We start from the raw sequence: 27,584 nt of genomic DNA, 5'->3' as shown, positions 1-27,584 counted from the left end.
TGATTAAAGACCTAAGGTTTTATATCTGCCGCTACACTTTCTGCCGTGCTGCCTGATGACGTCACCTTGGTAAAAACCCACACATCCTGTATGAATGAAGACTCTATCGCCGGGTGCGGTGGCGCGTGCCTGTAATCCAAGTCACCGGGAGGCTGAGGCTGGAGGATCGTTTGAGCTCAGGAGCTCTGAGCTGCAGCGGACTACGCCGATCGGGTGTCCGCGCCAAGTTCGGTATCGATATGGTGTTTCCGAGGGAGCCCGGGACCACCAGGTCGCCTAAGGAGGGGTGCACCGGCCCAGGTCGGAAACGGAGCAGGTCAAAGCCCCCGTGCCGCTCAGTAGTGGGATCGCGCCTGTGAATAGACGCTGTGGTGCAGCCTGAGTAACACAGCGGGACCCAGTCTCTTTATACTCCTTTATACTGATCAACAAACACCTGGGACAACGTCATGTCTTTATATGATATGATACAACAGCTCTATCATTGTTTCTTATTTCCATGGAAAACCTTCAGAGAGCAGTGCTGTTTGTTGGTCCTACACCGCCTCCACCTGGAGGAGAGGAGCAACGACCGTCAATCACACCAGTCAATGCAACACATTCTCTCTGAACCTAATTGAATGACCTTGATTAAATGGAAAACCTGTTGTTTTACTTTATAAATAAAGTAAGTGTACCACAATAAATACACCAGTTCATTTGCTTATACAATGAACTGCTTGTGGACTAAACTTGATTGCTGGCCCTCTACACTTGATTATCTCTAATCATATGAATACATCAGGACTGCTTAGCTGGGACTCTTTTTGACCAAAAAAAGGTCAAAAAAATTTTTTTGACCTCAAATTTTTTTGACCAAAAAAAGTCAATTTCGTACCTCAATTTCGTTGTACTTTTGTACAAAGTATGATTGTGCAATGACAATAAAGATTTATCTTATCTTATCTATCTAAAAAGTCTGATTACTTTCCACCTGACAGCACTGACTTGTCTGAAGAATTTAAGTCTGAGTGTATCCTCAGAAGAGATAAAATAAGAGACTGAGAGTGATAGATGGCTTTCTATTTTTTCCTTTCCCAAAGGGCTATTCATAAATACAGCTAATACTATCTCCGTGTTTTACATTTTTCCGACAGCCAGTGAATGCAGCGCGCCTCCACGCCATGACCCGGATGCAGTTCCGTTCGACTTTATATCCCACAATTCCTTTCTCCGCCTTCCTCTTTCCCTACTGCAGCAATGTCTAAGAGAGGTAGGAAACCCACCTTGTAAAATCCGTATTCATCTGCTGTTTTTACGCTACAACCGATCTTATAATGCTGTAGATGTGTGAGAGAGTGGTGAAGACACTATATTCATGTGATTAGTTTTCAGTTTGTGAAAACAGTTTACAGATTCTTAACGATGCATTTTCGCTGGCTAGTCGGCGGAAGCCATGTTTCGCTGTCAGCGCCATGTAGCCACGAAGTTAAAGCTAAAGGCCGAAAATTTGAATTTGCTGCTCAGTGTTAGCTTCGAACAGATTTATTCATTCATTTATTTGTCTGTTTACTTAACAGATATCACACATGCAAGCATTGTTACATACAGATAAGTTGGAACATATATAACGTGTACCGGTCCTGTAGCTGAAGCTAATTAGCAGCCCCCGTCCCTGGTTGAGCTTCTAGCTGTGATAAGCTTCATGTCACAGCTTTCTAATAAAATTCAGTCGTTGGTCCTGGGCTGCTGTTGCTCTCAGTAAGGTGAAATTGACCAGAGGTATCAAGGCTATCTGTCAAAGCTAGACAGAGCCAGTACATAGGATTTAATGTGAGTTATGGACAACTAAGGAAACTTTAAAAGAGCAGTCACTGTTGTAGTGTATTCCTTGTGCAGGGCAGCAGCCAGAGTTTGAACACATTATGGTTCAGTAATGTACATTTTCACATTATTATTGGACAATTATCATAACAATATGTATGCATAACAAAACTGTGCAGTTTCTTACATTGCACTGAAATATTATCAAGAATCACTGTGAGAGATACATGGAATGTAGCATTCTGACTTATCTTTTTGTGTGACAGCTGTGGTTCTTGCTATGAACTCATTTTGAGTGTATTATTTCTGTGACAGTGAAACATTTAACATTAGCCTTCAGAAAGTTAAACTGAACTAACAAAGCACTGTCAGGGCTGACTAACAGAAAGACCAGCTATAGACAGCCTTAAGCACTCACTATCCTGTTAATGTCCCGTCTATAGACAAACCATAATGCAGTGTGTTCTATAAAATACCAAAGTTACACAGATACTTTGTTCATTCAGAGATGTGCACAGGAATTATTTACATATATATAGCTGTAGGGCAGTTAAACCTGTGTTTCTCCAAATTTGTTCCAAGTTGAGAAAAGATCAGATTTTCCCAAATCATGGAAAAATTGGTTTAAAGTTTTGGATGTTAAGTATCTTAAACATGAATGTTGAATACAGGGGTGGTGTTTTGTACAGTTAGTATAACATGATTCTCTTCATGTCATCCTGAGGTAAAACAGAGCCATGGTCTGATTTGTTGTCCTCAACTGATTGTTGTGTGCTTCCCTCTTCCTACAGGACGTGGTGGTTCATCTGGAGCCAAGTTCCGCATCTCACTGGGTCTCCCAGTGGGTGCGGTCATCAACTGTGCCGACAACACAGGTAACACCTGCCTCGGCTAACTTACTTTAATGTCATTGCTCAAATGTGCAAACTCTGTTTTGTGTAGGTGGTTTGAATTCTGAGTTGAAGGAACGCAAACATGGAAAATTCCTATAGTGATGTTTACTTGCCTGCACAGACTGCTGAGTCTTTGTGTTCTAGATGTTTGTCATAGTTAAACGCTTGAGCTCTCTAAGTTTGAGGGCAGGAAAAGTTGCTTGTTAAATGGGATGATAGATGTGTATATAAACAATGACTGGTAGTTTCCTTATTGTCATAGTTACAGGAATATTTTGACATTTGGGGAATGATGCTAATTGGCTTTCTTGCTGTGCGTTTGATGAGGAGATCAATAGCGTTCACGTCTGTACGCTCAATATGTAGCTGGAGCCACTAATTGCCAGGCAACCAGCGGAGACTTCAGGAAATCAGTGCTCCTGAACAAAGAATAATCCTCCACATAACCACACCATTAAAACAGTGACACATCATTTTTAAGTTAACAGTTTTTGTATGAATTTAACAGACGAGCTGAAACAGGAGAATCAGTGAGCTTTAGATTTCCTGCTAGGTGACAGAGCCTTGTTTCCAGTGTTTATACTAAGTTGCTGCTAACTGTTAAGCTAACCGGCTCCTGGATGTCTTCTCCTGTTCACTGTACAGATGTGACAGTGGTGTCTTCTTACACCTGGCAAGAAAACAAACAAGGGCATTGTCTGAAATGTTGTTTGAACTGCTCACTAACATGTTTCCTGAAGTTCTGGTCATTCGGAAATGTTGAAATTGAAATGCTGTTAACAACATAAATACAGAGGCACACACACTTTACCTGTTCACAAGATACTAACTTACACAGGTGACTGTGTGAACAAACCAATGCTGACTTATGTAAAATTGTTTCTGTACATAAAGCTGTAGGTCATATTGTTTAATAACAATTTCCCTCTGAGGGATGAATAAAGTATATCTGTCTATATTGTGTTTACATTGTGACGGACAAACTGTTTGCTGGTTAATTAGCAGACTGTTTTGTTAATGTTTCAATGAAATTTGAACTGATCAAGTTTGATTGATTTTGATAAATACTGCCACACTGTTTGGGTTTGTATTGTAGTTAAGCCTCTCCTCAGTTCTCTCCCCCTTCCAAAAGCACTTGCTTTGTCTGCTCAGTGGCTGGGTGAGTTGTCGTAGAAGGGCATATTGAACTCATCACTGTGGGTGAGATGGCAGCGACACACTGTGGCTGACTGATCTCAATCAGTCATGAGACAAGCTCAGTAGCCTGAGCCATTTTTAAAATTCAGGTATTTTTAAGAAACCAGAGTCCCAGATTCTTGTGGATCTGCCCTTGATCTCCCATGCTGTTCTACATTCTCCATGTTGGTGTTCTCTCCTTCCACAGGTGCCAAGAACCTGTACATCATCTCTGTGAAGGGCATCAAGGGACGTCTGAACCGTCTGCCTGCAGCTGGAGTGGGTGACATGGTCATGGCCACAGTCAAGAAAGGCAAGCCAGAGCTCAGGAAGAAGGGTAAGTGGAAGAAACCATCTGTGTGCAGGTTACTGTAGTGTCAGGGATAAGAGGGTGAGGCCAGTGTGTTCATTCTCAGGTGAACCACTGAGGTGTTTGTGTTTAGCCGGACAGTAATCAGATAACGTAAAACTGGATTGACATTTTCAGGGTGTCTGCTTTGGTTTTGAACCTCATGTGAGCTGAGTGTGAGGAAGACAGGAAGGACAGACCATGTCATTCACAGCTTTATGGACAGATCACTGAATAAGTCGCACTGACACACAGTTACTAACAGAGCAGTTACTTGGTTAACAGTGATGAAACAGAATTGTTGTTCTGCTGTTGCAGTGACCTTGTCTCTCTCTTTCCCACCCAGGTCAAAATATTGATTAACATCAGTGTGTGTGTATGTGTGTGTTCTGTTGCCCTGATTAACCTTGAATTAACCCCGTTCCCCCTCTCCACAGTGCATCCTGCAGTGGTGATACGGCAGCGGAAGTCGTATCGGCGAAAAGATGGCGTGTTTCTCTACTTTGAAGACAACGCAGGTGTCATAGTAAACAACAAAGGAGAAATGAAAGGTGAGTTTGTTCGAATGCGACACCAGGATCGTACGTTGTGTCTAGATAACAGGGTCATTTACACAGGGAAACAACACATCAGATATTTGTCTGGAGGCGTTGTTGATTTCAGTAATTTAGCTTTCAGGACTTTGTCAGTTGCGTGTACATGTACTGGAGAGCACGGCTGCTTCAGCCCCTCAAGGTCTGTGGTGACACAGTTTCTCACTGACTCAAAAGTGTTGCTGAAATCCTGAATCTCCGCAGAGCTGCTTTTGTTTTGAAGCGTCTTGAAGGATTAAAAGTTTTGTTCTTTTACAAATTGCCTCAGTGTTCATTTACAAACTTATTTTACTGTTCTCATTGTGCTGACGGAGCTGGTAGGTTGGTACAAACATATTTCCCCCTTCCAAAAGCACTTGCTTTGTCTGCTCAGTGGCTGGGTGAGTTGTCGTAGAAGGGAACATTGAACTCATCACTGTGGGTGAGATGGCAGCGACACACTGTGGCTGACTGATCTCAATCAGTCATGAGACAAGCTTTAAGCTTCTAGTGAAACCAAACTCTGGGACACTTGTTAACGATCCAACTTGTTATTGTCATGTTTTGCTTTTTCACCTCAGATCACTGTTGGTAGTGTGAGGACTGAAATAACTGCTCTTCTTCTCTGTATCTGCAGGTTCAGCCATCACAGGCCCAGTGGCCAAAGAGTGCGCCGACCTGTGGCCCAGGATTGCCTCCAACGCTGGCAGCATTGCCTGAGCTGGACCCTGCACCTCTGTTCATTTTCAATAAAAGCTGTCAATCAAGCCACAGGTCTTAGTGTTTTCATTTATGTAGAGAAAAAACACTTTGTAGGGAATGTGGTTTGAACTATGATCTACTGTTGTAGTATTTGGGTATAGATACTGTTTTGAGGCTTGGCTTATTACTTATGCAAGCACATCATCATAAATGTGCCTATAACATCTGCACTGTTATGATGATGTTGATGTTTCAGACCTTTGACCTGAGGTTTTGTGGGTTAAAAAAAGATGTAATCAAGCTTGGAAACCCAGTTGCATTGAGCTGAGGCTTTTAGTTCTGCTCATCTATAAAACTGCTCTCTGATGATCCAATACAATATATGAATACTAATATCAAGCTTTAAATGTTTAACATGGTTTTGTTGCATCTTGTTAATGCAGTTCCTCAGACCTACCACTAGAGGGAGCACAGAAACCTGTTCAGTCCTTCCAGCAATGAACTACAGACATTAACTTTAGCACTGGACACAAGGATGGGACAGAAAATGCACAGAGATATTATTGTAGAACAGTTTAAAACACTTGTCAGCTACACAAACTCTAACAATCAGCACTTTGATATATGAATTTTCAGAAGAATAACCGGTCAAATCATCTGAGCCCTGCAGGAGCATGGGTAAAGAAAAAAAGACAAATTATTCATTTTGTCACAAATTAAGAGGATTTCCACTGTAGTGTACAATATACAGTGAGGGACACTTCACTGGCATGCACCCTGACATTACACACAGTATGTACATAGCATCTGCTACTCCAGGTAAAGTGTAAATCATCAGTTTTTCTGCTTACAGTCATTCTGAGTGCTGTGTGTGTGTGTGTGTGTGTGTGTGCCTGTGTCTGGCCTACTTAGACATCTCTGGCCCCTCTCTGCTTACAGATGGAAAGCGGCAGGGCCATGGAGAGAAGCCAGGCCACCACCTGCACCCGACACTTGTTTCCCCTCTGTCACTCTGTCACCCATTCATCTCTCACACCTTCCCAACCTGGACCTCAGACTGACGGTCACAAAAAAAAAGAACAAGAGAGCATCCCATACTCTACATAGATATATAGATATACACATGTGTATGACAGCGACAGACAGTTTCCTAAACAGCAGTGAGTGAACACCAGCATCAGGTGGTGGCCAGTTCCTTCCTTATGCATCTGTTAATTCCTCCTCATGCATCTGTAAGTAAAGCTTATTTGTAATTAACTGATTAAGTAAGTCTATAAAATGTAAGTCTGTAAAACTGAATTAATTTCCAGTCAGTCAGTCTGCTGATTGTTCAGTTTCTGTTAGCAATGGTCAGTTCTTTACCTGAGGGAAAAAAAAGTAAAACTGGAAATTTGACGAATTGAAAAACTAATGAAATATGGAATAAATACTTGTGCTTGAAAATTCATTTTAGAGCTTGAAAACAGCAGTTTGACATTTATTTGAAAGAAATGAAATATAATGACCAGGTGTGTGTTGTGAATCAGTGTGGGTGACCTTTTTCTTTAAGGATACGGTTGTTTTACTCCTCTTCTACGCTCAGCCTCCTCCCAGCCTGTAGATTATTTTACAGTTTCACTAAAGACCACGGTCCATCAGATACAGCTGCACTGCGTTCAGGCTGCTCCTCTTCGGTTTAGCAACATCCACCTGGTCTATGTGTTATAAGGATGTATGTTTAGTTATTAGTACAGGTATAAATGTGAGTGGGCTTTTGAATCAGGTTTCTGATGATCTGTGCAAAGCATTTAAGGATCCTCATATCACTGCAACAGCAAGTGTTTTCCACATAAAAGTTACCACTACAGGCCTTATTTTCCTTTTTTTTTAATACCACAAAAATGAGTTTTCAGTGGAGACCAGGGTTATGAATGTAATCAAAATAACCCTTTTTATTTTGGGTACATTATTTTTTTTTTGGGGCTTGTGCACAAATGTTGGGATGTCTAGTATCAGGTTAATCCTCTGTTCGGTCCTCTCCTTCTCTCTGTGATCACCTGTACTGTGATTATTTACACGCAGCTGGAGTCCCAGAGAAAAGGTGGTGCATGATGGTAAAGTAATTAAACCAATGAAAGCAGAGCCACGAAACTGCAGCCTGTATCTAAATGAGATGCATATGTGTATTTATGCTTGTAGACATTTTTTTTGGAGAGACATCATCTCTAAACTGTATTAGACATGTGGCTCCTGAAGGAGCCTATGCTGGTGAAGGACAGGAGAAATGAGGAATGTGGTGAAGGCAGAAGGAAGGAGAGTGTTGGCTTTGAAGGCTCATCAGTCTGTTTGATTATGTACACTCATAAATGTTAGAGTTTCACTTTAGATCTAATCCTAAGGTTTTTGTTAGTTTGTTGTCTGAAGATTGTGTATGGCCTGAGCATATATCATGATACATGCATCAGTATATCAGTATAATGTATCCTACCCTATACTCCCAGTAAACACTTTTTAAAAAATATATATATTTCAACAGGGCTGGGAAATAATGATGTATTCCATCGAGATATAAAGTGGAGTTCAAGTGGATAAGAGGAGAAAAAAGGAGACATCAATAAATCCAGAACCAAGGTCATTACCAGCCATAATCTGACACCAGTAGATACTTGCCAGGGAACAAGTGGGCCTGGAAAATACCTGGAAGACCATAATGAGTCACCATTATTTTCGGGCAAAACAAAGAGTGTATTTTTAAAAGAGGTTTGGGTATAACTGCTCCCAAAAGAGGTGGAAAGAGTGCTATAAAAGAACAAGTGCTAACTCTGTAAATTCAGTCTTCCAGCCTGGTGCTGGGGATCATTTGTTGTGTATCACCTGCTGTGAATAAGTTTCTGCACTAAACTCTGCTGTTCCCCTGCTCATCATTCAAGACTTGCACTGCTTTGAAGATTCCTAATTAAAAACATATGTAAGATTAGGTGTAAAATTGTTAGTGAACATTAAAAGTGTGGACCAAGACTCCTCAGGTTTGGACACCACGCTACAGACACTGCACCTCAGAAACATTTGGAGCCATGAGGCACGACCAGAACGCGATGCAGCTGTACCCTGTGGACGCTCGCCATTAGCGCCAGAACTGCTCTGAAATAATCTCACTGGTTGTGTTTTCAACATAAATGTGCAGGTTGAATAATGCTGTATTGAAGTCCAGTTCACCTCTCCTGATACTGATGGACAGAGTTTATTTGTATTTGTACCTGCAGAGCAGCTCTCTGACATATTTCTGACTTCATGGTATCACGTCCAGTCTGGGAATAAATGGTCTCCCCCCTCTCCCCCTGGCGTCCTCGTCCCTGGGGGCCTCGGTGCCGATGTCAGGTGTCGGGCTGGGCTGGGGGCGCTGTTCGCAGGTGGCGTGAGGATGGGTTTGCCACGTCCCATCCCGGTAGGTGCAGTAGCAAACCGTTTTCTCGTCGATGTTGACACGCTCCCCTGCTGGGATCACCCTGTTCCCAGCAAAGCAGTTGGGGCCTAGAGGGTCAGGAAAGACAGCACAGTCTGTCTTGTGTCAAAGTCTGCTCCCTTCTTGGACAGTGTCTCACTCTTGTTATGTTGGCATTGTCATTGTGAGCATGTTAGTATGATGACATTAGCATTTAGCTCAAAGCACCGCTGTGCTGCACAGTCTCACAGACCAGCTCTTGAAGCTTTATTGAGCATTTTAATGTCTTTCAGCTCATTGTTTTGGTTTTATGTTCCGCGACTTTAATGTCATGGTTGGCTCTCACTGCTCTCATCAGTCAGTGTTGTTTCACCCCAGCTGTTCAGCTAAAAGCTCTTAAAGCACATTGTGCTCTACCTATATTCTCTCTAAGTGACAGACAGACAAAGTCAGCAGGTGGCATGCTGAGCAGGGTGGAGCATTTAACAGAGTAAGAGCCTGATATTTCCTTCAGGAGTTGGTAGACGAGTCTCTGACTGTCCTGGAGTGGCTTTGAACATCTGTAGAGAGAGACCTGATGAAGGTAGTTCACAGACACTTTGCATCCAATCAGAGTTTGAGAGGATCTGTTAGGATGAATAGGATAATCTGTCCAAATCCAGGTGTGCAAAGCCTTTAAAAGCCAAGATGACTCAGAGCTGTGATTGCTGCCAGTCAGGGTTCCACAATGTACTTAATTAAGGGTCTGAATACTTCTATAAATAAGAGATTTCTGTTTTGATTTTTAATAAATTTGCAAAAAGTTGAAGGGGTCTGAATACTTTCTGATGCCTCTGTATGTCTCTTTCCTTCCAACATGTGCATGTAATATATATGATATTTTCAGTGAAGCAGTGAAATGTTGTTTGGACTGCACATACTGAATACCATGCAAGCAGAAATGTAAACAGCCTGCGTTTGATATCATTTGCATCCCTCAATCGCAGATGGGGGTTCCTTTATTTGGCAGCTCCCCGTGAAACAATTACCAACGCCTTGGCGGGAGGACAGGAAGTACAGTTCATCTGCTGCCAGACCCAACCGTGTTCAATAAAACACAGCTGACATGAGCGAATTTGGTGGGAGTGGAAAAAAAAAAGAAAAAAAAACAATGACGCAACAAACCAAACCATCTGTCCCACTGTCTGTCCAGCAGCAGAGGAGCCGTTAAAATAGAAACTACAACTTAACTACAACTGCCAGAAATCAGCAAAGCAACAGGGAAGCAAATAGTGTGTTTCTATTGATTTCTATTGATTATTGATTTCTTTTAGGCATCATAAAGAATCAGTTACGTCATGTTTTTGATTGTTTGGGTGCTTTGGCTTTGGTTGCCTGATTTACTTAAAAGCAACAGATAATACAGGAGTTATTATCCCTGCTGTCTGTGTCTAACACACACACACACTCACAAATCCCACCAATGTTAGAGAAGGTTCTTAATGCCAGTGGCATTGAAAGCATGTATGACATAACAGGCGTGGCTCTGTAAGCTGCCTTGTGTGTGAGGTGACGTAACGAGTGATGCTTCTGAGAGCTGCAGGGTGAACACACGCTGTCACAATGGCAGCTTACTAATGATGCATATAACACACACAGGAGGCACAAGCTTAAATGTGTGTGTGTGTGCGTGTGTGTGTGTGTATTAAAGAGATGTGAAAATGTGTTTGTGCTCCTTCTCCAAGCTGCCTGTAGCATCTCAGAGGAGAGTGTATGAAAGCTTGTACACATGGATCAAACTTAAAAAATTAAATAAGATGTTATTACTGAAAATTATATATATATATATGTGTGTGTGTGTGTGTGTGTGTGTGTATGTGTATGTGTGTGAGCCACACTGCAACAGTGTGGCTCACTGATGTGTTTTTAATAATGTTTAGAATTCAAATGTTACCATGAATGTGTTGCCTATTTTTATGATAGTCTTCCACTTCCATTATGGAACATGTTGTGTTCAAAGTTGAAAGTGAAAGGGAGGCACTGACTGTCCAAAATGGAAAGGGTTCATCCTCTGAGGAGCATTCCTGTGTTTAACATCTTTCATTATAACATACTTACTGCATAGTTTTAATTGCCTCCATACAGGTAGAAACTTTGAGTTGACAGTGATAGTATATGAGGGTGTAGAGATTGCCTGCCATGGACCAAAGTGTTTGTCTGACTGAGACTTACCAGTCTTACAGATGGGGCAGCAGTGGTTGGGTTCGTAGGTGGGGTTGACGCAGTGAGGGGCAGGGCAGTCTGAAATGCTGCAGTACACCTCTCTGTTGGCCTCGCAGCGACATCGCTCACACCTCGACAACTGGAACACAAAAACAATTTGAATTTCATTGACCTAAGGCTCCTACATCAGGCTATTTAAACCGTCAATAAAAAGTAATAATAATAAAAGTGTGGTTAGTTCTAAACACAACATGTAACTAGCTTTAACTAAAACCTGCTGCAAATGGATGATGATGGTGAGCCAAAACACAAAGGGCGTGGGCTATAGATCCTAAACAATGGGCTGAAAGATGCTAAAATGCACTGTGGAACTGAGGAAAAACTGCTGAGCTGTTTAATTTCCTGTGAATGTGTATACATATTTTTTTTCCCATTGTTAATATAATGATATATTCATGCAGCTTTAGTGTTTGGATTGAGAAATAACCATATTAACCACTTGCAGTATCCATAAAAAGTATTCTTTGTACATTTTAATGTTAAAACAATAAAACTTTGAGGTTTTCATGTTTTCAACCCTCCAGTGAGGGGAAAACTCACAGGCTGGATTATGCAAATCAAAGAGTTCTCACCCTAACACCTAATCCTGTGCCCTGCCTCACAGAGGGCTTCTGTCAAAATGGAGCTTTTCAGTTCACACTTTGCATATTTCTTCAGAAAACAAAATACCACAAACTGACACACACCAGTGAAGCACCATGTGCAGGCTGCTCTGTGCTCTGGACTTGATGGGTACAGGGTACATACACAGTGCACACAGTGGGAAAGGGGAGGCCCTGGGGTTAATACAGTAAGGACAATATACAAATATTCTATATTCCATAACCTATATGAACAAGATGATAATCTTCTATAAAGACGGTTGAATTTCAGATTTGGTTCATAACGTGGTCACCACACACAAGTTTACACGTGCACATCATTATTATGTCATGCAGCCAAAACATATGAGAAACAAAATACCGTCAAGTAGCTACAGAGGACTACATGAACAGCGTCTATACAAGGAGAGTCACATACTGATGGGTGATGTGCGTAAATCTCAAATGAGGCACGATCACTGAGCAGCTGCTGCTCTGAGCATCTGAAGCTTAGTGAACTTGTGAATGGGACGGGGTGGGCTGGGTGGCTGCTTCCTTCTCACCCTGAATTCCTCCAGGAGCCGGTACGTTTTGCCCCCGTAGACACAGACCCTGGCCACAGCCTCGCACACTGGACAGCACGCCTTATATCTGATCCGCGTGCACCTGGGGTGGATGCGGGGACACTTGGGTCGGACGCACACGGGACCGTCCACGGTGCACGTGCACGGACACGCCGTGGGGCTCGGGTAATAAACCTCTCCGATGCCGTAGACGAAGCCGTGGTCGTCGATGCACCACTTCCCCCGGTAGTCCCCGAACTCATAGTCCAGGTCGGTTTTGGAGGAGTATTCCGCCACCACCGCGAGTTCCGCGACGCGCCCCGGACCGTGCGGCAGCTGCAGCAGTAGCAGGGGCAGCTGGACCAGCGCGATGGGGAGACTGCTGAGCGCACAGTGCCGGTGGCTCATGGTGAACAGGTTACCCGCACCCACACCCACACTAACCGTGTGTGTATCTGTTGCGCTCCGGTGAGCTTCTCCTCCCACCGTCAGGGGCGCCAGTGACGCCCAGAGATGCGCGTCAGCGCGGACTGTCACTGAACTGCAGCTCAGTTCAGTCATTCATCCAGGACACACAGCCAGGTGTCACCCTCAGACCTATCCTGCGTTTGAGCCAAACCTGCAAGTTTGACTTCAAAAAGTGAAGTTTATTCATTTGCACAAATCCACGGACAAAGAGAAGAAGTTGGAGACGTTATGGTCTGGATGTTCAATCAATTATTAAATGTATTAAGTCAGATAAAGAAAGGATCTTAGCTGATGATAAACCAAACTGCTTTAAATACTTTATAATAAGGGTTCAAAACACAGGCTTAATATTACTTACTATTACAGTAGTACCTTGCAGGACAGAGTTTTAACCCACCTGTTCCACCCTTATTACAATGGGTGAACGGTGTGAAGGTGGCATTAAGAAAGTGGTGAGGAGAACTTACTCTTGCCCACTTTTGATATTTTTTCCTTAACATTTCAGGTCTCCAGAGGCATGTATGGGGCCCCCTGGTGGCCATAACTCCCTAAGCAGAGTCTAACTTCATCCTAAACTCCTCTTTGCCGTAAGTTCAGCTGCACGTGAAGGAAGTATTTTTTTTTGTTTTGACAGTATTTTTTTTATTTTAATCTTTTTTTTTATTTTAAAGTTGATTCTCTAATCTGTATGATATAATTTTAACACTTTTGACACCAGTTTCATATTTACTATGTAACAAACTGCATGAATTTGATTCCACACATATAAATGCATTTCTGTACACATGCATAATGTCAAGATTTCTTTTCTTTTTTGACTATAATGTATTATACTCCGTTATATATTGTATTACATGCCAGGGGCGGCTGGCTAATAGTGGGCGACAGGGCGTCGCCATCCTTGACCCACACGAAAAACATAAGAGTTTATTTTGCCATTCCAGGTCTGAAAATTATTGTCCAATCAGCAGCCTGAATATCATTGTCCAATCAGCAGCCTGAACATCATTGTCCAATCAGCAGCCTGAACACCATTGTCCAATCAGCAGCCCCATGTAAGTCTATGAGAGCGCCTTGGGCGCTTTTCAGTCTGACTGAAATGGGCCCAGGCGCTCTCATAAACGTACATGTTAATTTTTTTTTTAAGTTTTAATTAATTTGTTTTATGCTGTATACCCTGCAATGCATTTCTATGGACTCCTGGAGGGCTTGACCCAACGTGCTTTCGTCATACGCACTAATGAAGTCACGTGCGCATACGCATCGCGTTCACGTTCAGGGTCAGCATGGCTAGCATTACAACTCAGAGGAAGAACTCCATCCTGTCATTGCGGGAATTACCATTCTGTCGTCGGAGTAATGAAGATAAATTGGCTATCAAAGAATTAGGACCACCCAGTCCAAATTTAAATATCAAGCAGGTGTCTTCAAAGGCGGGGAAAGCCTACAGCCGCGGATTTTCACGGAGCTAGTATGAGCGGAAAACGTGGCTAGCAGGACGCGAAGTAGCTAACGCGCTGTTCTGCTACCCCTGGACAACCACGGGTGTCACCGACATGCATCATCTCTCGGAGAAGGTGTGGAAGCATGAAACATCGAAGATGCTTATGGACAGCTGCCTGAAACTTTGGTCTTTTGGAAGAGTTAACATCGCCAAACAGTTGGATGGGAGCTACATGATAGCTGTTTGTCGTCACAACGATGAGGTGAGTAAGAACTGCCATATTCCAGGCTGCCTTATTGACTGTCAGATTCTGTGGCGTGTTTGAGTTAGCTTTGCGAGGCAAGGATGAGATCAAGGGGTCCAGCGACCCCGGGATTTTTCGTGGACTGGTCGACTTAGTGGTGTCGCTAGATGGGGTGTTTGAGGAGCACTTACAAACAGCCTTATTGTTCTCTCTAAATGTTGAATTGTATATAGTTGTATTGTTTGCACATTTCCAGCTGAATATTACTGTATAAATTGAATATGCTATGAGATTATTTGATTTTAGGATAATTTGATTTGATATGTGGCATCTTTCTCTTAGGTGTGTTGCCATGGTTACTGTGATGATGACTGTGTATTGAGTAAATAGTAGGCTATACCAACATTGATTTCATTCATCGAAACAACTGCTGCACCTAAAATAAAATGTTGTCAGATGAAGACAGTGGGATTGTTCACTGGATTGACACTGGGATTGGTCTTTTTTCACCTTCAGAGGTATAAATGAGGCCAAACTAGTAGATGATGTATCTGTGGATGACCACAGTGGAAGTGTTTCATTGTAGAACCAAAATAATTGTACTCAAGACATTAACTATGAACTTGATGTAGCTATATAAAATATTATACAGTATGTACAATTAATGTCGGATGCTGCCATCTAGTTACTTAATATGCTAAAAAAAATAATTCATTCATGAAAATTGTATCAGAGTGAGTGTTCCGTACTTTTCTTGGTTTTTGGAAACGGCGACAGAGTGAGCGTTCTTTCTTTTAATATTCTAGTTCTCATCTTCGCCGCTCCGCTCGGCTCCGTTGCTTCAAAGTTTCAAACTTTTCAAAGTGGTGTGTTTATTTGTGTTGTGTTGTTAGCATTCTATGTTAGCAGCTACGATACGAACAAGCTAACTTACGCATTGTTTAGTGGAGTTTGTTTGCTAGCTGCATTACATTTTGCGCAGTGGACTGCTGTTTGACCGCGTGCATTTATGTGGTCACCACATTTGTGTTGCATGATTGTGCAGATATTGATTTGTGTTGGGGTTTTTTTCCTGTTGTATTTCAGTTTTACGTGCGTGTGTATTTGGATTTGTGCATGTGAACAAGAGCGCACAACCAGGCTTCAGTTATATATCCTAGTTATTTATGATTTTTTATTTACTATATCTTAATTCTATGGTGTATTGTTTATTGCACAGGAAAATACATTAAAGAAAACATAAAAGCACTAACATCAAAAAAAAAAAAAAAAGAAAAGAAAAAGTTGTCAGTTTTACTGGACCAATTCTACCTGCTGGAGTAGCAGAAAAACCTCAACACACCGACTGACTGAGAAATCACCTTTATTTGGATAGATAAGTTCAGACAGTACAAAAAAAAAGATGCAAAAAAACAGAGGAATATTACTAAAAACAGTCCAATTCAAGTAAGAAAATAGTCCTTTAAATGCATAAGTGACTGAGGTTACATTTGATGAGGGTAGCCTGTGCATTTCTCTGCTGAAAGGTTGTGGTGGTAACAGGAATATGAAGTCTAAAGGAGCAGTTCAATCAATCTACATAAATGTGATGAATACAGGAGAACGATGTAAGTCATTTTTTCCATCCACAGATTTTAAAAAGCACCTTGAAGAGAAGTCCATAATATAATCTTTGTTTTCTTACACACATTGTGGGATTTGTTCTATATTTAAATGTTAATTACCAGTTTCCTTCAGCCTGAACTCTCTGACTCAGACTAAAGTAACTGCTCTGATGTTTACAGGATGATGGTTAGTATTTACTATAGCATGCAGAATGTGGGTGCACAACTAATTCAAATGTGACCTGGAAACTGTCACTTCCAAACTGAGACGTGTTAGAAATGGATTCTGAGTTGAAGAGTAGGTAGGTTTAATACGAAAGCTGAATTAGATTACATTTGTCTAAAAGGTTCCACTAGATCTCTAAAAACACAAAGGAGAACCAACAGTAGCTGATTTGCAAATCAAACAAAAATGGTAAAGTAGAAAATTCTGAGGTTTTTAAAGTAGGGTGAATCTTTTCATGCAACGTTGCCCTTCATCATCAGAAAATCCACCCGGTGTTCAGAGAAGTCCCAAGCTAAACATGAAGTATATAATAAAACCCCTGGAGTTTGCAGCTGTGGTCTTATTTCTGAAAAATACAAGGGCTGAGATTTAAAGGTTTATACATCAGGACTGAGGAATATACAGGTATGTGTACTCAAAACATTTCAGTCACATCCAACAGTATTAAGTCTACACAGTGGGAGTCATGTACGTAACCACTTCATCCTGGTGTCTTTAATTTGTATTATAGACGAGTTAGCACTATAGAACAATGTACACATTACTACGTGACACGAGTCCCCCTCTCACAGTAGCACGGAGATGTAAAATTACAGCTGAAATGATTACTCGATTATTATCCAGCTATTCTGATAATCGATTAATCATTTCAACCACTTTAACAAGCTAAAATGTGCTCTCCTCCAGCCTCTCAAATCAAATGAAGAGCAGTTACTCTTCACATGTGTGAGGGGAGGAGTTACACGTACAGTAGGTCAGTTTAAAGGTCAGGGTTGGAGAATGCTGGGTTTCCATAGAAACGCTCACCCAACTTTTGGCACATTTGACTGTGTACTGATAACTAAGATGTCACCTTGGACTCTGGGAAGTTTGAAATCAAAATGTTTTACAGATTGAGAAACTAACTGCCACATTCTTTGATAATGAAAACTACGGTTAGCTGCAGCCCTGTGCAGAATCAGTTCTGACCTCTGCCGGCTGAGAATGTATCTGAGGTAACAGGTGGCTTTTGGACAATAAGCAGGAGCAGAGTAGTGAGAGTGACGTTAAGGATTTCAGTGAGAGTTATTGCTGACCATCTAACAGCCCTGGGGGATCTGTGTGTGGTTACTTCAGACTCTAACAGTCCATCCAGTGGCATGAACAGACGAGGAGAATGGCTTGTACGGTGCCTGGGGCACAAACTCCGATCACTCAGGGTCAGATCTTTTACTCTTTGGTGACATTTCACTTAACTCACTCAAATCACTGCTGAATCAATTTAAAGGAAACATACGCAGATTTAAGTGAAATCCTAATTTCTCCTTGTTTGGTCCAGAGGCAGGCAGAAGACAGACGATGAAAACCGTACATAGCTCTTGAGTGAAATATGTGTTTACTATTTGTTGACCTTACTAACAGACCCTCAACCATTTAGCACTTGTCATTCTCAGCATCTGTAAAGATAATAGCCACCATAACAAACCCCGCTGATGGGGAGCTGCAGCACAGGGAGGACTTCTACAGCTACCACTGTGTATCTAACACACTATTACATATCAAACTGTTGGCTGCTTTGGCTAGGGGGCAGTAATGGTGGTGGTGGTGGGGCTGGTTCTTCTGAGGCAGGGGGAGGCGGAGGTGCTGCAGACACATTAGGGTTAGCTGCACTGGAATTAGCTTCCTGGGCCGCAGGGGGGTCTGGGGCTGCTACACCAGGAGTGCTATCTGAGGGTGGGGGGGGCATGCTGTTGTTGCTGTTGCTGCCACTGCTGCTGCTGCTGTTGCCGTCGTCACTTGGGGTGATGCTGCTTGGTGTGCTGCTCTCCCTGGGAGGCTCAGGGGGAGGAGTTGCTTTGTCAGAGGCAGAAGAGGGGGGATCGGTTGGAGGAGGTGGAGTAGGATGGGGGTCTGAGGAGGGCTCTGCAGGCGCAGCTTTATCTGAGGAGGGAATAAAGGATTGAGAGAGAGAGAGAAATATATTTAATGTCTCAACACTAAAGTTTAAAGAAACTTTTAAGGATAATCCTGACATTAAAGACAAAACAGTTAGTCCAACAATCAAACAAAATGTAAAAAACATACCTGTTGCCACTGGTGGGGGCATCTCCTCCTCCTTGGTCCCTGAAGTGGGGTTAGCTGTGCTCTTAGCATTAGCACTGCTCTGCTCTGCAGCTTTGTTTCCAGCAGCTTCCTGCTGCTGTTGTTGAGCCTGCTGAGCTGCTTTCTCTGCCTGCTCGGCCGCCTCGCGCTCCCTCTCCTCCGCCCGGCGCCGGGCCGCCTCCTCTGCTGCGGCCATCTCTGCTGCGAGCTTCTCCATGTCCACCTCAACCTTCTGACTGCACAGCTGGAGACACACGAAACACCGGATTCAACAAAACTCAATTCTCCATTTACGAATGAGCCTTAAATTGTCTTCAGACTGAATGCAAAGCCAAGGCAGCCTGTGTTGTTGTTGCTGCTCACAAATTTTTGTGAATAAAATAATTTTTATAAAATTTGTAAAAAATAATTCAATGTACGCTACAAAAGTAAAAATGGTTTTCCTTTGTGATCAGGTTTGTAATATTTACTGTAGAGGTAATTATGATAAGTGAAAGCACGTTATTCCAAATGGATGTTTCGCAGTGTTGAATGCAACCTCGTCTCTGTGAATAAGTGCTGCTGTACCCGCTTGAGCTCAGTGTTGAATGAGTCAGTGGTCTCCAGGAAGCGTCTCTTCTTGTCTTGGTGGCGATCCTCGATCTGCAGAAGTTCTGCCTCCAGCTTCCTCTGAAAACAGGAAAAGGGATTAAGCACTGTGAGTGCGAGTCTTTTTAAGGTTCAGCAGTAACTGACATCAGCCTTCTCCAATACGATCAAGCTTTTTCAAAAGGGACAAAGAGGCCACTGAGCTCCTCTTGGCTCACATATTCTCCAGGCAATTCAAAGAATATGTCCTGCCAACCTACCTGGTGCACCATAAGAGACTGGACCTGCCTCTTGAGGACCTGCATGCGGGCGGTGGTGACCACCGAGCGGACGTCAGGCACCACAATCTCACTGAGGATGTCGCTGATGAGCCGGTGGTTCCTCTGGAAGCGAGCAGCTGCTGTGTGCTTCACTGAAAAGCCATCGTCATAGTCTGGGCAGAAGATAAAGAGGAGACTTAACTCACCACCTGGTTGCTTACACATGCTCTGAAAATGTCCACCCTGAAACTGCATTCAAACCATTTTAATTGTTCGAAGAAAACAACAGAGGAAAAAAAATCCAACTAAATTGTGCTTTCAGTCTATTTATATTTTAATCCCTCATTAAATGCCTATATGTAAAACTTGCCATCAGGGTCTTCAGCAGGCTGAATGCTCATGTATGGCTCGCCTTTGTCCATACGACTCTGCCTCTGCCTGCTCTCCTCCTCCATGGCGGCCTCAGCCCGGTTCTTGGCATTGATGTAGGCCAGGTAGGCTGGGGAGTTGTGGTAGGCCTTCAAAGAGTCATTGTACTCAATCTGAGGGGTGGGCAGAAAAAGAACATCATCAGCTGAGTGAGATGATACCACTACCTGTTCAACAACCACCTTGGCCAGGCTGGATTGGTGATGATTTGAACCAGGATTATTTAATTCTTTACCTCTGGCTAAAAAAAATTATACAGCGCCGTTGTCATAGAAACAAGTCCTTACACACACATATTCTTATGTGTACATATATCAAAACTCTGTTGAGTAGAGACAGTACAGACTGTGCAGGGATCAGAACTCCTCTGGCCACTCACCTTCTCGGCTTCGTACTCGTTCAGGTAGTCCTGTTTCTCCTCATCAGTCAGGTCCCTCCACATCCCTCCGATAATCTTCCCAATCTCCCACAGCTTCAGGTCTGGGTTGGATGCTTTCACTTGGTCCCATACCTTGTACGTGAACGCGAGACACAAACAAGACGTGCACAAGCAGAAGCATTGCCCCACACACAGACGCGCGCGCACACACACACACAGACGTATCATATGGTCATTACAGGTCAACGGCAGTTAACTATATAAGATCACTACAAGTAAATAAGGTAACTACGGGTCGGTGAAGGAAATAAAGGGGGAAAAGTGCAAAGGAAACTGTTCTCAATGATGCAGCTATTAGACAGAGCTATTAACTGGCACAAAGGTAAAGCGTTGTGTTGCAGAAAGGCAGAATGGAATAAAATGAAATATTTCTAAAGACAGAATCGCTGGTGCTATGTCAACATGAATGGTTTGAGTAGATTTTGTCTTTAAGCAGAATTACAGCTATGAAAGAGCAGCAGCAGCAGCAGGAAAGACCAGGCCATACAAGGAGGTAAATGAAGGTGCAGGAGCAGATCATGCTTGCACATGCTTGTTATTTCTCTTTAGTGCTGACAAACAAAGGAGGCTACTGTAAGCCAACGGGGGTAACAGAGTGGACAGTCTCCACTAGATGGTTGAGGTGGTGGTGAGGCGTCATGGCTTGGCTGTCTCCCACCCTCAAACTGCTGCACCTTTTCAGGGGATGGGAGGACAAGCAGTAAAAGCAGACACCGTGGATGGGTGTCTTACCTTCCTGCTTACCTTCCGGCTGTACCGCATGTAAGGCATCAGTGGCTTGTCTGGAGGTTTGGGAGGCTTTGGGACGGTGATGCCCGTGGAGTTCTGCAGGGAGGAGGAGAGAAAAAGGGAGAGAAAGGTGTGTGTTGTGGGCAGGACAGAGGTTCAGAGAGAGAGAGAGAGAAAGGAGAGAAAAGCAAATAAAAATGTCATAAAACATCTGCTGATTATGGTCTGATCATGGTGTACATGGACACATGACAATTCATAGCATTTTAGTGGCTCTGAAAGATTTCTTATAACCTGATTAAAGCATTAACAACGCATGCTAATCCACTTATAGGCATTATGCAGATATAAAAGCATTTTAGCTCTTGCATGGCTTGAAATAGGGCTGGGTGATACAATGACCTTGACAATTACTGCAAGAATAATCAACAACAACAACAAAAAAAAGAACCACACAAACATACGTTGTTGGAAATGTAAAGATGAGTGACCATGAAGAGAGTCAAACATCTGCACAAGATGAGGAAACTGTGGCAAAGAGAGGTCACACAACACCTGTGGTTGGGAAATGGTTCAGATTTCTGAAGCTGGATAACAAGCAGAGCGATATATTGGTAGCAAAATATGAAGGGAAGCCACCTATCAAAGATGGGACACAGTATACTGAAGGTTTTACAGCACAAGACATCATGTCAGTAACAATGGTAGAAAGTCCACAGAGACAGTTTCTCAATCACAACAAACCTTGTGATTAATATAGGATTTAATATTAAATTTAAACTATTAATGCCTGAGGGTTTTATGCCTCTGCTCTGAATGCATTTCTGCCCTCAATTAATGGTATTAAATGTATACTGTGATAATTAGCGGTATAAATCAATATAAAAAAAATTGTGATAGTATTTTGGCCGTATCACCCAGCCCTAGCTAGTAGTATTTTTTTTTTTTTTTTAGAAACTGCTAAAATGAATCAAACCGTTACAAAAGGGAATGTGGGTCTGTTTACAGGGTTGTCAAGATAAGTCTGTGTGTTTCTGTGTTAATAATGAAGTTGTCATTGAAAAGTCTAAATAAGTTGGAATTATTACCATATTGTTTGAAGTTGACACTGGAATGATCCCTTCATACCATTTTTATCATCACTTCAGAATCTCAGGATTCATTCAAAGTAATTTATTTTAAACTACTTTAACTTGTTTTAATTGTAAAATTAATCAATAATCTCAATGAGTACAACGTCTCAGCCAAAACAAAGCCATTAGCATCATGCACTGAGCCTGACAGTGGTGTATTTCACTGTATGACTGGGGAAATGATGGTGGCTGTTTTAAAAAAGAAACCGTGGAGGCTGTTAATGAGCTCCTAGTATGAAGCTGAGCAGAACGACTCCCTTCTCTCATCTAAAACCCAAATTAATGCAACCAAGTGAAGCTGTATATCCCCACACCTCCTGATTTCTGACTTAAATCTGAATCACTTTGTTACTGTCCCCACTACCCACCTGTATTAATATAAATCCACGGCCAAATTCAAATACTTAACATTTTTCCCCTCATATTTGGTTTCCATAGAACTGTTAATAAAATCACCCAAATCCATCTTTCCTGTCATTATCATCATCATCACCCCAACAGCCTCTGTATTAGCCCCACCTGATGAGCCTTTTTAACACTGCTGTCTTTCCACTTTTTCCTCATACCTGTGTATTTAGTCCATGACATTTTCTTACTTCCCCCTCCCTTTTATCTTAAGCCCCATACCCTTTTCCCTCCCTCCATCATTTCATTACCCTGCTGGAGCCTCCGGAGCTCCCTCCCAGCCGGAGGTTGTTGTAGGCCAGATGGCTGTAAGGGTTGTAGCCCACAAACCCAGGGGTGGAAGGCATTTGCTGATGGAAGACAAATGAGACAAAACACGAATGAGAAATGGCTCACAAACAAGAGGAGGAAGAGGGATAAACATAAATAAGTGAAAAGGGAGGGGAAACATGAAAATATATGTCGTTTTTTTTTTTTTTTTTTGCTTGTTTGTTTGTTTTCCATGACGTCATCATGCAAGGCAAAAAAAAGGCAACTGTGTGACAGGCTGGCATTCAGAATGAGAGCACAACATGTGAATGCTGCATGTAAATCAAGACCTCGCAACAGAAACAAAAGCTCAAAGTTACACTTGCACTTCAGCTTTACACAATGTTGTGCCCTGCTGCTGAATGTAAGTAAATGAAAAGCAACAAAAAGAGCATGTTGATTCCTAACTGTACATACGTCTACTATCATTAAAATTCTAAACTCGGAAATTAGGTGTCGAAAAAGTTTAAGTTCTTAAAGTAGATTTCAAAGAAACTTGTTCCCCAGTAGAAATAATGCACACGAGGCAAACTGACCCCTTCTGTGCAAGACCTTAAATAAGTGGCGATATGACAGGGAAAAGCAGGAGTGAGAGCGACAATGGGGAGCTGAACAACATTTGTGGCAACTTCTGTGTGTTCAGACAGAGAAGAAATTAAATGAAAGCAATATAGGAAGTGGATAAAGAGGGAGTAAGACAGCATGAAATAAAGATAAAAAGGGGACCAGAAAGAGTGTACTAACGTGTACTAACATGACCCTAAGTCCACTAAAAAGTGAAAGCTAAGACTGGTACTGAGAGCTGCACACTTACTGTTGTTGGGGCGGGGGGAGGGGGAGGAGCGTAGGATGGGCGTTCTGTGCAAGAAAGAAAAATAAGTGTTAGTCAGCTATTACATCAACCTCTTACATATAGTGTACATATTTTACAGCTCTGATTTCTTTATATTTATCTGTTTGTTTTTAGCTTCATTTAACTGCTTAACAGTGAAAACTGGGGCTGCCTCCTAAATATCAAAGATGCAAATCATCACTCATGATGCCCCAGAGTCTGACCTCATTTTTCTAGTTGAATTTAGGGTGCAGTTACTCTTCAAAAACCTTTTATAAATGTTTAATCAGACCAGCTCAAAACTCAAAACCTCTCAGTATCTCATTGATGCTCCTGTTGTCCCCACCAACTACTATCGTGCCTGAAAAAACTGATGTGCAAGGAGTGGATGTTAATGTACAATGGACTATTAAAGCAGTATCCCCCAGTACCCCATGCATGATAGGAAGAAGACTTAATGTTTTATTTAGTACTCTTTTAGACACTAAAAAAAATAAAATAAAAGGTTCAGTGGACCGGATGTTACATCTGCATTTATGATGGTCTACAGATACAAGATCCAGGGATTGAAGGATTGTTGCAATTTTGTTGATACCACTGATGCCATCTTCTCTCCTACCGTCTCCATCTTCTGTCTTCTCTGCACTGCAGTAATTTCAGTAAAAGTAACTGATGTTTAACCCAGACACCGGTGCACAAGTATAAATACTGACAAAGGCGTAGGCAGCACAGAAAGTGTCAACCGGCCTTAAGGGCTATGAATGAAGGTTTGCTATTCCCTGGTTATTACTTACAAATCTATCAAGCTTGCTGGCTGCACCATTAGGAGGAACACCACAATTAAATCACTAATTAATAAAATTTTGGCCACTACTATTAAAATGTATGTTTACTTACTCGACATAGTGGCTGCAGACTGGGTTAAGAGGAACGGGCTATTTCCATATTGGTCAACCTGGATAAGAGAACGTGAGGGAAAAAAAAGCCACATAATTAGTTCAACTACAATCACTCTGCTATTGAAATTTAGTTGTTTGGCTGGCAAAGCAGCTTAAAGAAAGCGGTAAATGACTGAAAATAACCCGCTACCGTTGGTAACCATAAATAACAACAATAACGGCTGACGGGGCCTGAAAGGCTAGCATACCCGGCCTGGCCTACTAGCCAAACCAGCTAACACAAAGAGATAATTTTCTCCAAAACAATGTTGAAGCTGATATCTAATCAATGGATTTGATATCATTTTAATTCCAAAAAATGTGCCAATCCAAAATATGCATATATACAGACCGACTGACACTTTTGAAGTATGTAACGTTTGTATGATTTTTTAATAAACCTCGCTGTTAGCTACAGTAACGGACAATACCAGCTAGCGCTAGCTCCGCACATGGAGGTAATTAGCTGCCCTTACTAGTTAAATCACTAAAAGGGAAACCAAATACACTCTAAGCGTTTTCTTCATCAGAGTTACAAAATGGTAAAAAATTATTCAGTTTCAAATAATTAGACTGGAAACAAAGGAAACATACTCACTCAGTCGTCCTTTGTTCCCTCTGTAGGGCGCTTGATCCGCCTTTTATACACAGACAGGAAGCGTAGTCTTTTCACTGCTCAGGACAGGAAGTTTTCAGAATAAAGACATACAAATACCTCAAAAAATAAAATAAAATGTCACCCTTAAATAAACAATAATCCAAAATAAGTAAATACTTAATAAGTAAAACTTTCATACAAATTATGATGTGTCTGCTGTGGTGTATATAGATATATATAGAAGGAGCTCGAGCATCAGGACACTCACAAGAAAGGTGAGAAAAAATATAGCATATCAGGTGTAAATTTCAACTTCTATAAGAAAAGCTAGATATGAAATTTGTTACAAGTCCATGGAAAAAATCTAAAGCTGCATCTTGCTGATCATTTGAATGTGACACCTGAATCCTAAAAGGTCGTTAGTTCACCTCCGTTTTTAAATGCTGCTGTCATTGCAGCACCAGTTCAAAATCTCAAAATAAAACAATTATCATGAACACTAGTCTATAGCTGACGATAGCTAATCACCTGCCAAAGTTCCCAGAATCATCCACAATGTGCTAACATCCAAAAACTGCTGCTCCCCCCTTTGCTTGAGAAGCCCCAGCCTTTGTCAGTGGGACACGGCCACACCCATGACAATGACAGAGATGATAGATGAAATCGCTGGTAGTCAACCTAGTTTCCAGAGACAATACCATACTGTGTTCACAGTAAATGACAAGATGAATGCAAACAGAAAATAAGATAACACTTCCACTTCTGTATTGTTCTATTTAAGGTCTATTTTTTAGCTTTAACTGGTCCAGGAACTGTTTGCCTTGTTTGTCCTGACAGCACGCCACTGCTTTAGACTAAAATTATATGGCCTTATCAAAAAAACAATGCAATGTAAACTCTATCGAGAAAGGCTTTGTAAAAACATAAGAAAATACTTTATAACAAAGAGACTTTGATTATTACTAATTATTTACATTTTCCATCACCTCCATGTCTCTACATCAGAAACACATTGTAGCTTTGTCCCTGTTCTGCTCTTACTGTCATGCTTTTAAATGAAAATTTTTGCTGTTCACTCTTCAGACAATATGGGCTGATGGTATATCATTACATTTGGTTGTTTAACAAGGACAGATACTTGGGCAAGACAATGTCTCTATAGTCATATCAGATATAAGGTTTTCTTCTCTGATACACAACATGAATTTAAGATTTTTTTCTGTTTCAGCACAGAAGGGAATGTAAAACTGTGCCCTCTTTATAAAGTTATGTATAAATGGAGCTGATAAATGAATAAATCATTGGTCCAGAGTATCTTCAACACTCTGTTGGTTTTCTCAGGTCTTTAAAAACACAACTTCATTTATCATATATTTCTGTTACTTCTTATTACTACCTTATATCTTAAGTTTTGTATCTCTTACTAAAGTGATATGTGTGGACGAAATGACACAGTTGTGTGCTTTTAGCATTAACAATTAGAAAAAAACATACTGGTGTGCTACAGCTGAATTTGATATATTCTCTCTGCCACTTCTGGCTGTGAATTAACAGCAAATCACACAGTATAAATTCTTTAAGAAGTAACAAAGACAACATAGTGAGGAATTGTACTTTTATCGTGACCTGAAGTACCATGGACTACACATAATGTTAATGAATATTTATTTATCTCTTCAGTTATTTATATATAATAACTGAAAAACACAAAAAGAGTTTACAGTAATAAATACATTAGTATGTCCTCTTTACAGTGCAGCCATCTGCAGTCAATATGGTAATGTAAAGTCTTGGACTAAATCATAATCACTGCAAGAACCAGAACAATTGAGAATGATAGCTTACTCAGCTCACTGTATTAAAAGCATCATAATACAGAGTCATGTCTTCAGGGATGAAGACCTCTGAGGGAACAGCTGAAAGCCCTGGTGTTAAATTGTCATTGATATACACCTCCATCAATGAAAGTGACTCTGATTAACCCCAAATGAAGTTCAGCTGTTCCTGTAGGAATCTCTCTCAATGACTATCTCACCTCTTTGGCACACTCGTCTTGTTAAGACACGAGATGCAATTGTGTGTGTCTGTGTTCATGGGTGACTCTTTGTCTAACAAACTAGTTCAGGTTAAAAAAAAAAAGTATTAGTTTGATGATAGTTTGATGGTATGTTGTTTTAACAAACAGGTTAAACCAAACAAATAGAAAGACACTGTAGTGCATAAAGTTATTTTATTTCTTTCTAGTAATATGTATAATGCAACATGCACTTGTCTTGAAGATGTCCTGATTCAGATCTCTGAGAGACACAGGAGACTCACCTTGGAGCTGTAAGGAGCAGTAAATTACACCAACACTAATCTGTCCATCACAGCTTTGATCTTACTCTTTGTGGTTCATGTGTTTACTCTATGGTTTAGTGTGTCTCGTTCCAGTTCCACTGGTTCAGTATGGAGGTTCTTCAGGAGATAGACCGTAACCGACTGGACAAAGGTTACATATTAGTGAGTGAGGGCCGAGCAGGGTTGTCGCAATG

The 27,584-nt window shown here is 41.6% G+C and overlaps 3 protein-coding genes across 5 annotated transcripts; 1 reads left to right on the top strand and 2 right to left on the bottom strand.

Annotated features, from left to right (window-relative positions):
- Positions 1 to 1,177: 1,177 nt before the first annotated feature.
- On the top strand, positions 1,178 to 5,560 carry rpl23 (ribosomal protein L23). Its single transcript, XM_041063399.1, has 5 exons — positions 1,178 to 1,252; positions 2,595 to 2,678; positions 4,081 to 4,209; positions 4,659 to 4,772; positions 5,431 to 5,560. Exons 1-5 carry the CDS (start codon positions 1,240 to 1,242, stop codon positions 5,511 to 5,513), a joined length of 423 nt encoding a protein of 140 aa, XP_040919333.1. The 5' UTR covers positions 1,178 to 1,239; the 3' UTR covers positions 5,514 to 5,560.
- Positions 5,561 to 8,563: 3,003 nt separating this feature from the next.
- si:dkey-283b1.7 (von Willebrand factor C domain-containing protein 2-like) lies at positions 8,564 to 12,730 on the bottom strand. The gene is made up of 3 exons (XM_041062732.1): positions 12,323 to 12,730; positions 11,128 to 11,257; positions 8,564 to 9,005 (listed from the first exon to the last, which is right to left on the bottom strand). Exons 1-3 carry the CDS (start codon positions 12,728 to 12,730, stop codon positions 8,764 to 8,766), a joined length of 780 nt encoding a protein of 259 aa, XP_040918666.1. The 3' UTR covers positions 8,564 to 8,763.
- Positions 12,731 to 15,824: 3,094 nt separating this feature from the next.
- Positions 15,825 to 25,115, bottom strand: LOC121198519 (SWI/SNF-related matrix-associated actin-dependent regulator of chromatin subfamily E member 1-like). Of its 3 annotated transcripts, none has more exons than XM_041062729.1 (11): positions 25,047 to 25,115; positions 24,412 to 24,469; positions 23,497 to 23,540; positions 22,625 to 22,723; positions 20,839 to 20,931; positions 20,047 to 20,178; positions 19,609 to 19,780; positions 19,239 to 19,411; positions 18,958 to 19,059; positions 18,373 to 18,634; positions 15,825 to 18,228 (listed from the first exon to the last, which is right to left on the bottom strand). In XM_041062729.1, exons 2-11 carry the CDS (start codon positions 24,416 to 24,418, stop codon positions 17,840 to 17,842), a joined length of 1,473 nt encoding a protein of 490 aa, XP_040918663.1. In that variant the 5' UTR covers positions 24,419 to 24,469; positions 25,047 to 25,115; the 3' UTR covers positions 15,825 to 17,839. The 3 variants fall into 3 exon arrangements, with proteins under 3 accessions (XP_040918663.1, XP_040918665.1, XP_040918664.1); XM_041062731.1 differs by having other exon boundaries at positions 20,851 to 20,931; XM_041062730.1 differs by having other exon boundaries at positions 25,051 to 25,113.
- Between the last annotated feature and the right edge of the window lie 2,469 nt (positions 25,116 to 27,584).

Source organism: Toxotes jaculatrix, chromosome 18 (assembly GCF_017976425.1).
Source record: "Toxotes jaculatrix isolate fToxJac2 chromosome 18, fToxJac2.pri, whole genome shotgun sequence".
NCBI lineage: Eukaryota > Metazoa > Chordata > Actinopteri > Toxotidae > Toxotes > Toxotes jaculatrix.
This window is presented reverse-complemented; position numbering and strand designations above follow the sequence as displayed.

Bases quoted from the DNA above. Each gene is read 5' to 3' on its own strand.
- LOC121198519 (XM_041062729.1), bottom strand. The intron at 20,932-22,624 runs GTAATGAAATGA...TCCTCCCTGCAG, and splicing joins GCTCCGGAGGCTCCAGCAGG to AACTCCACGGGCATCACCGT. The intron at 19,412-19,608 runs GCAAGTTTTACA...TCTTCTGCCCAG, and splicing joins GCCTGCTGAAGACCCTGATG to ACTATGACGATGGCTTTTCA.
- rpl23 (XM_041063399.1), top strand. The intron at 2,679-4,080 runs GTAACACCTGCC...CTCCTTCCACAG, and splicing joins CAACTGTGCCGACAACACAG to GTGCCAAGAACCTGTACATC. The intron at 4,773-5,430 runs GTGAGTTTGTTC...CTGTATCTGCAG, and splicing joins CAACAAAGGAGAAATGAAAG to GTTCAGCCATCACAGGCCCA.
- si:dkey-283b1.7 (XM_041062732.1), bottom strand. From the start codon at position 12,730: ATGAGCCACCGGCACTGTGCGCTCAGCAGTCTCCCCATCGCGCTGGTC. The intron at 11,258-12,322 runs GTGAGAAGGAAG...TTTGTGTTCCAG, and splicing joins GGCTCCTGGAGGAATTCAGG to TTGTCGAGGTGTGAGCGATG. The intron at 9,006-11,127 runs GTAAGTCTCAGT...CTGACCCTCTAG, and splicing joins CTGCCCCATCTGTAAGACTG to GCCCCAACTGCTTTGCTGGG.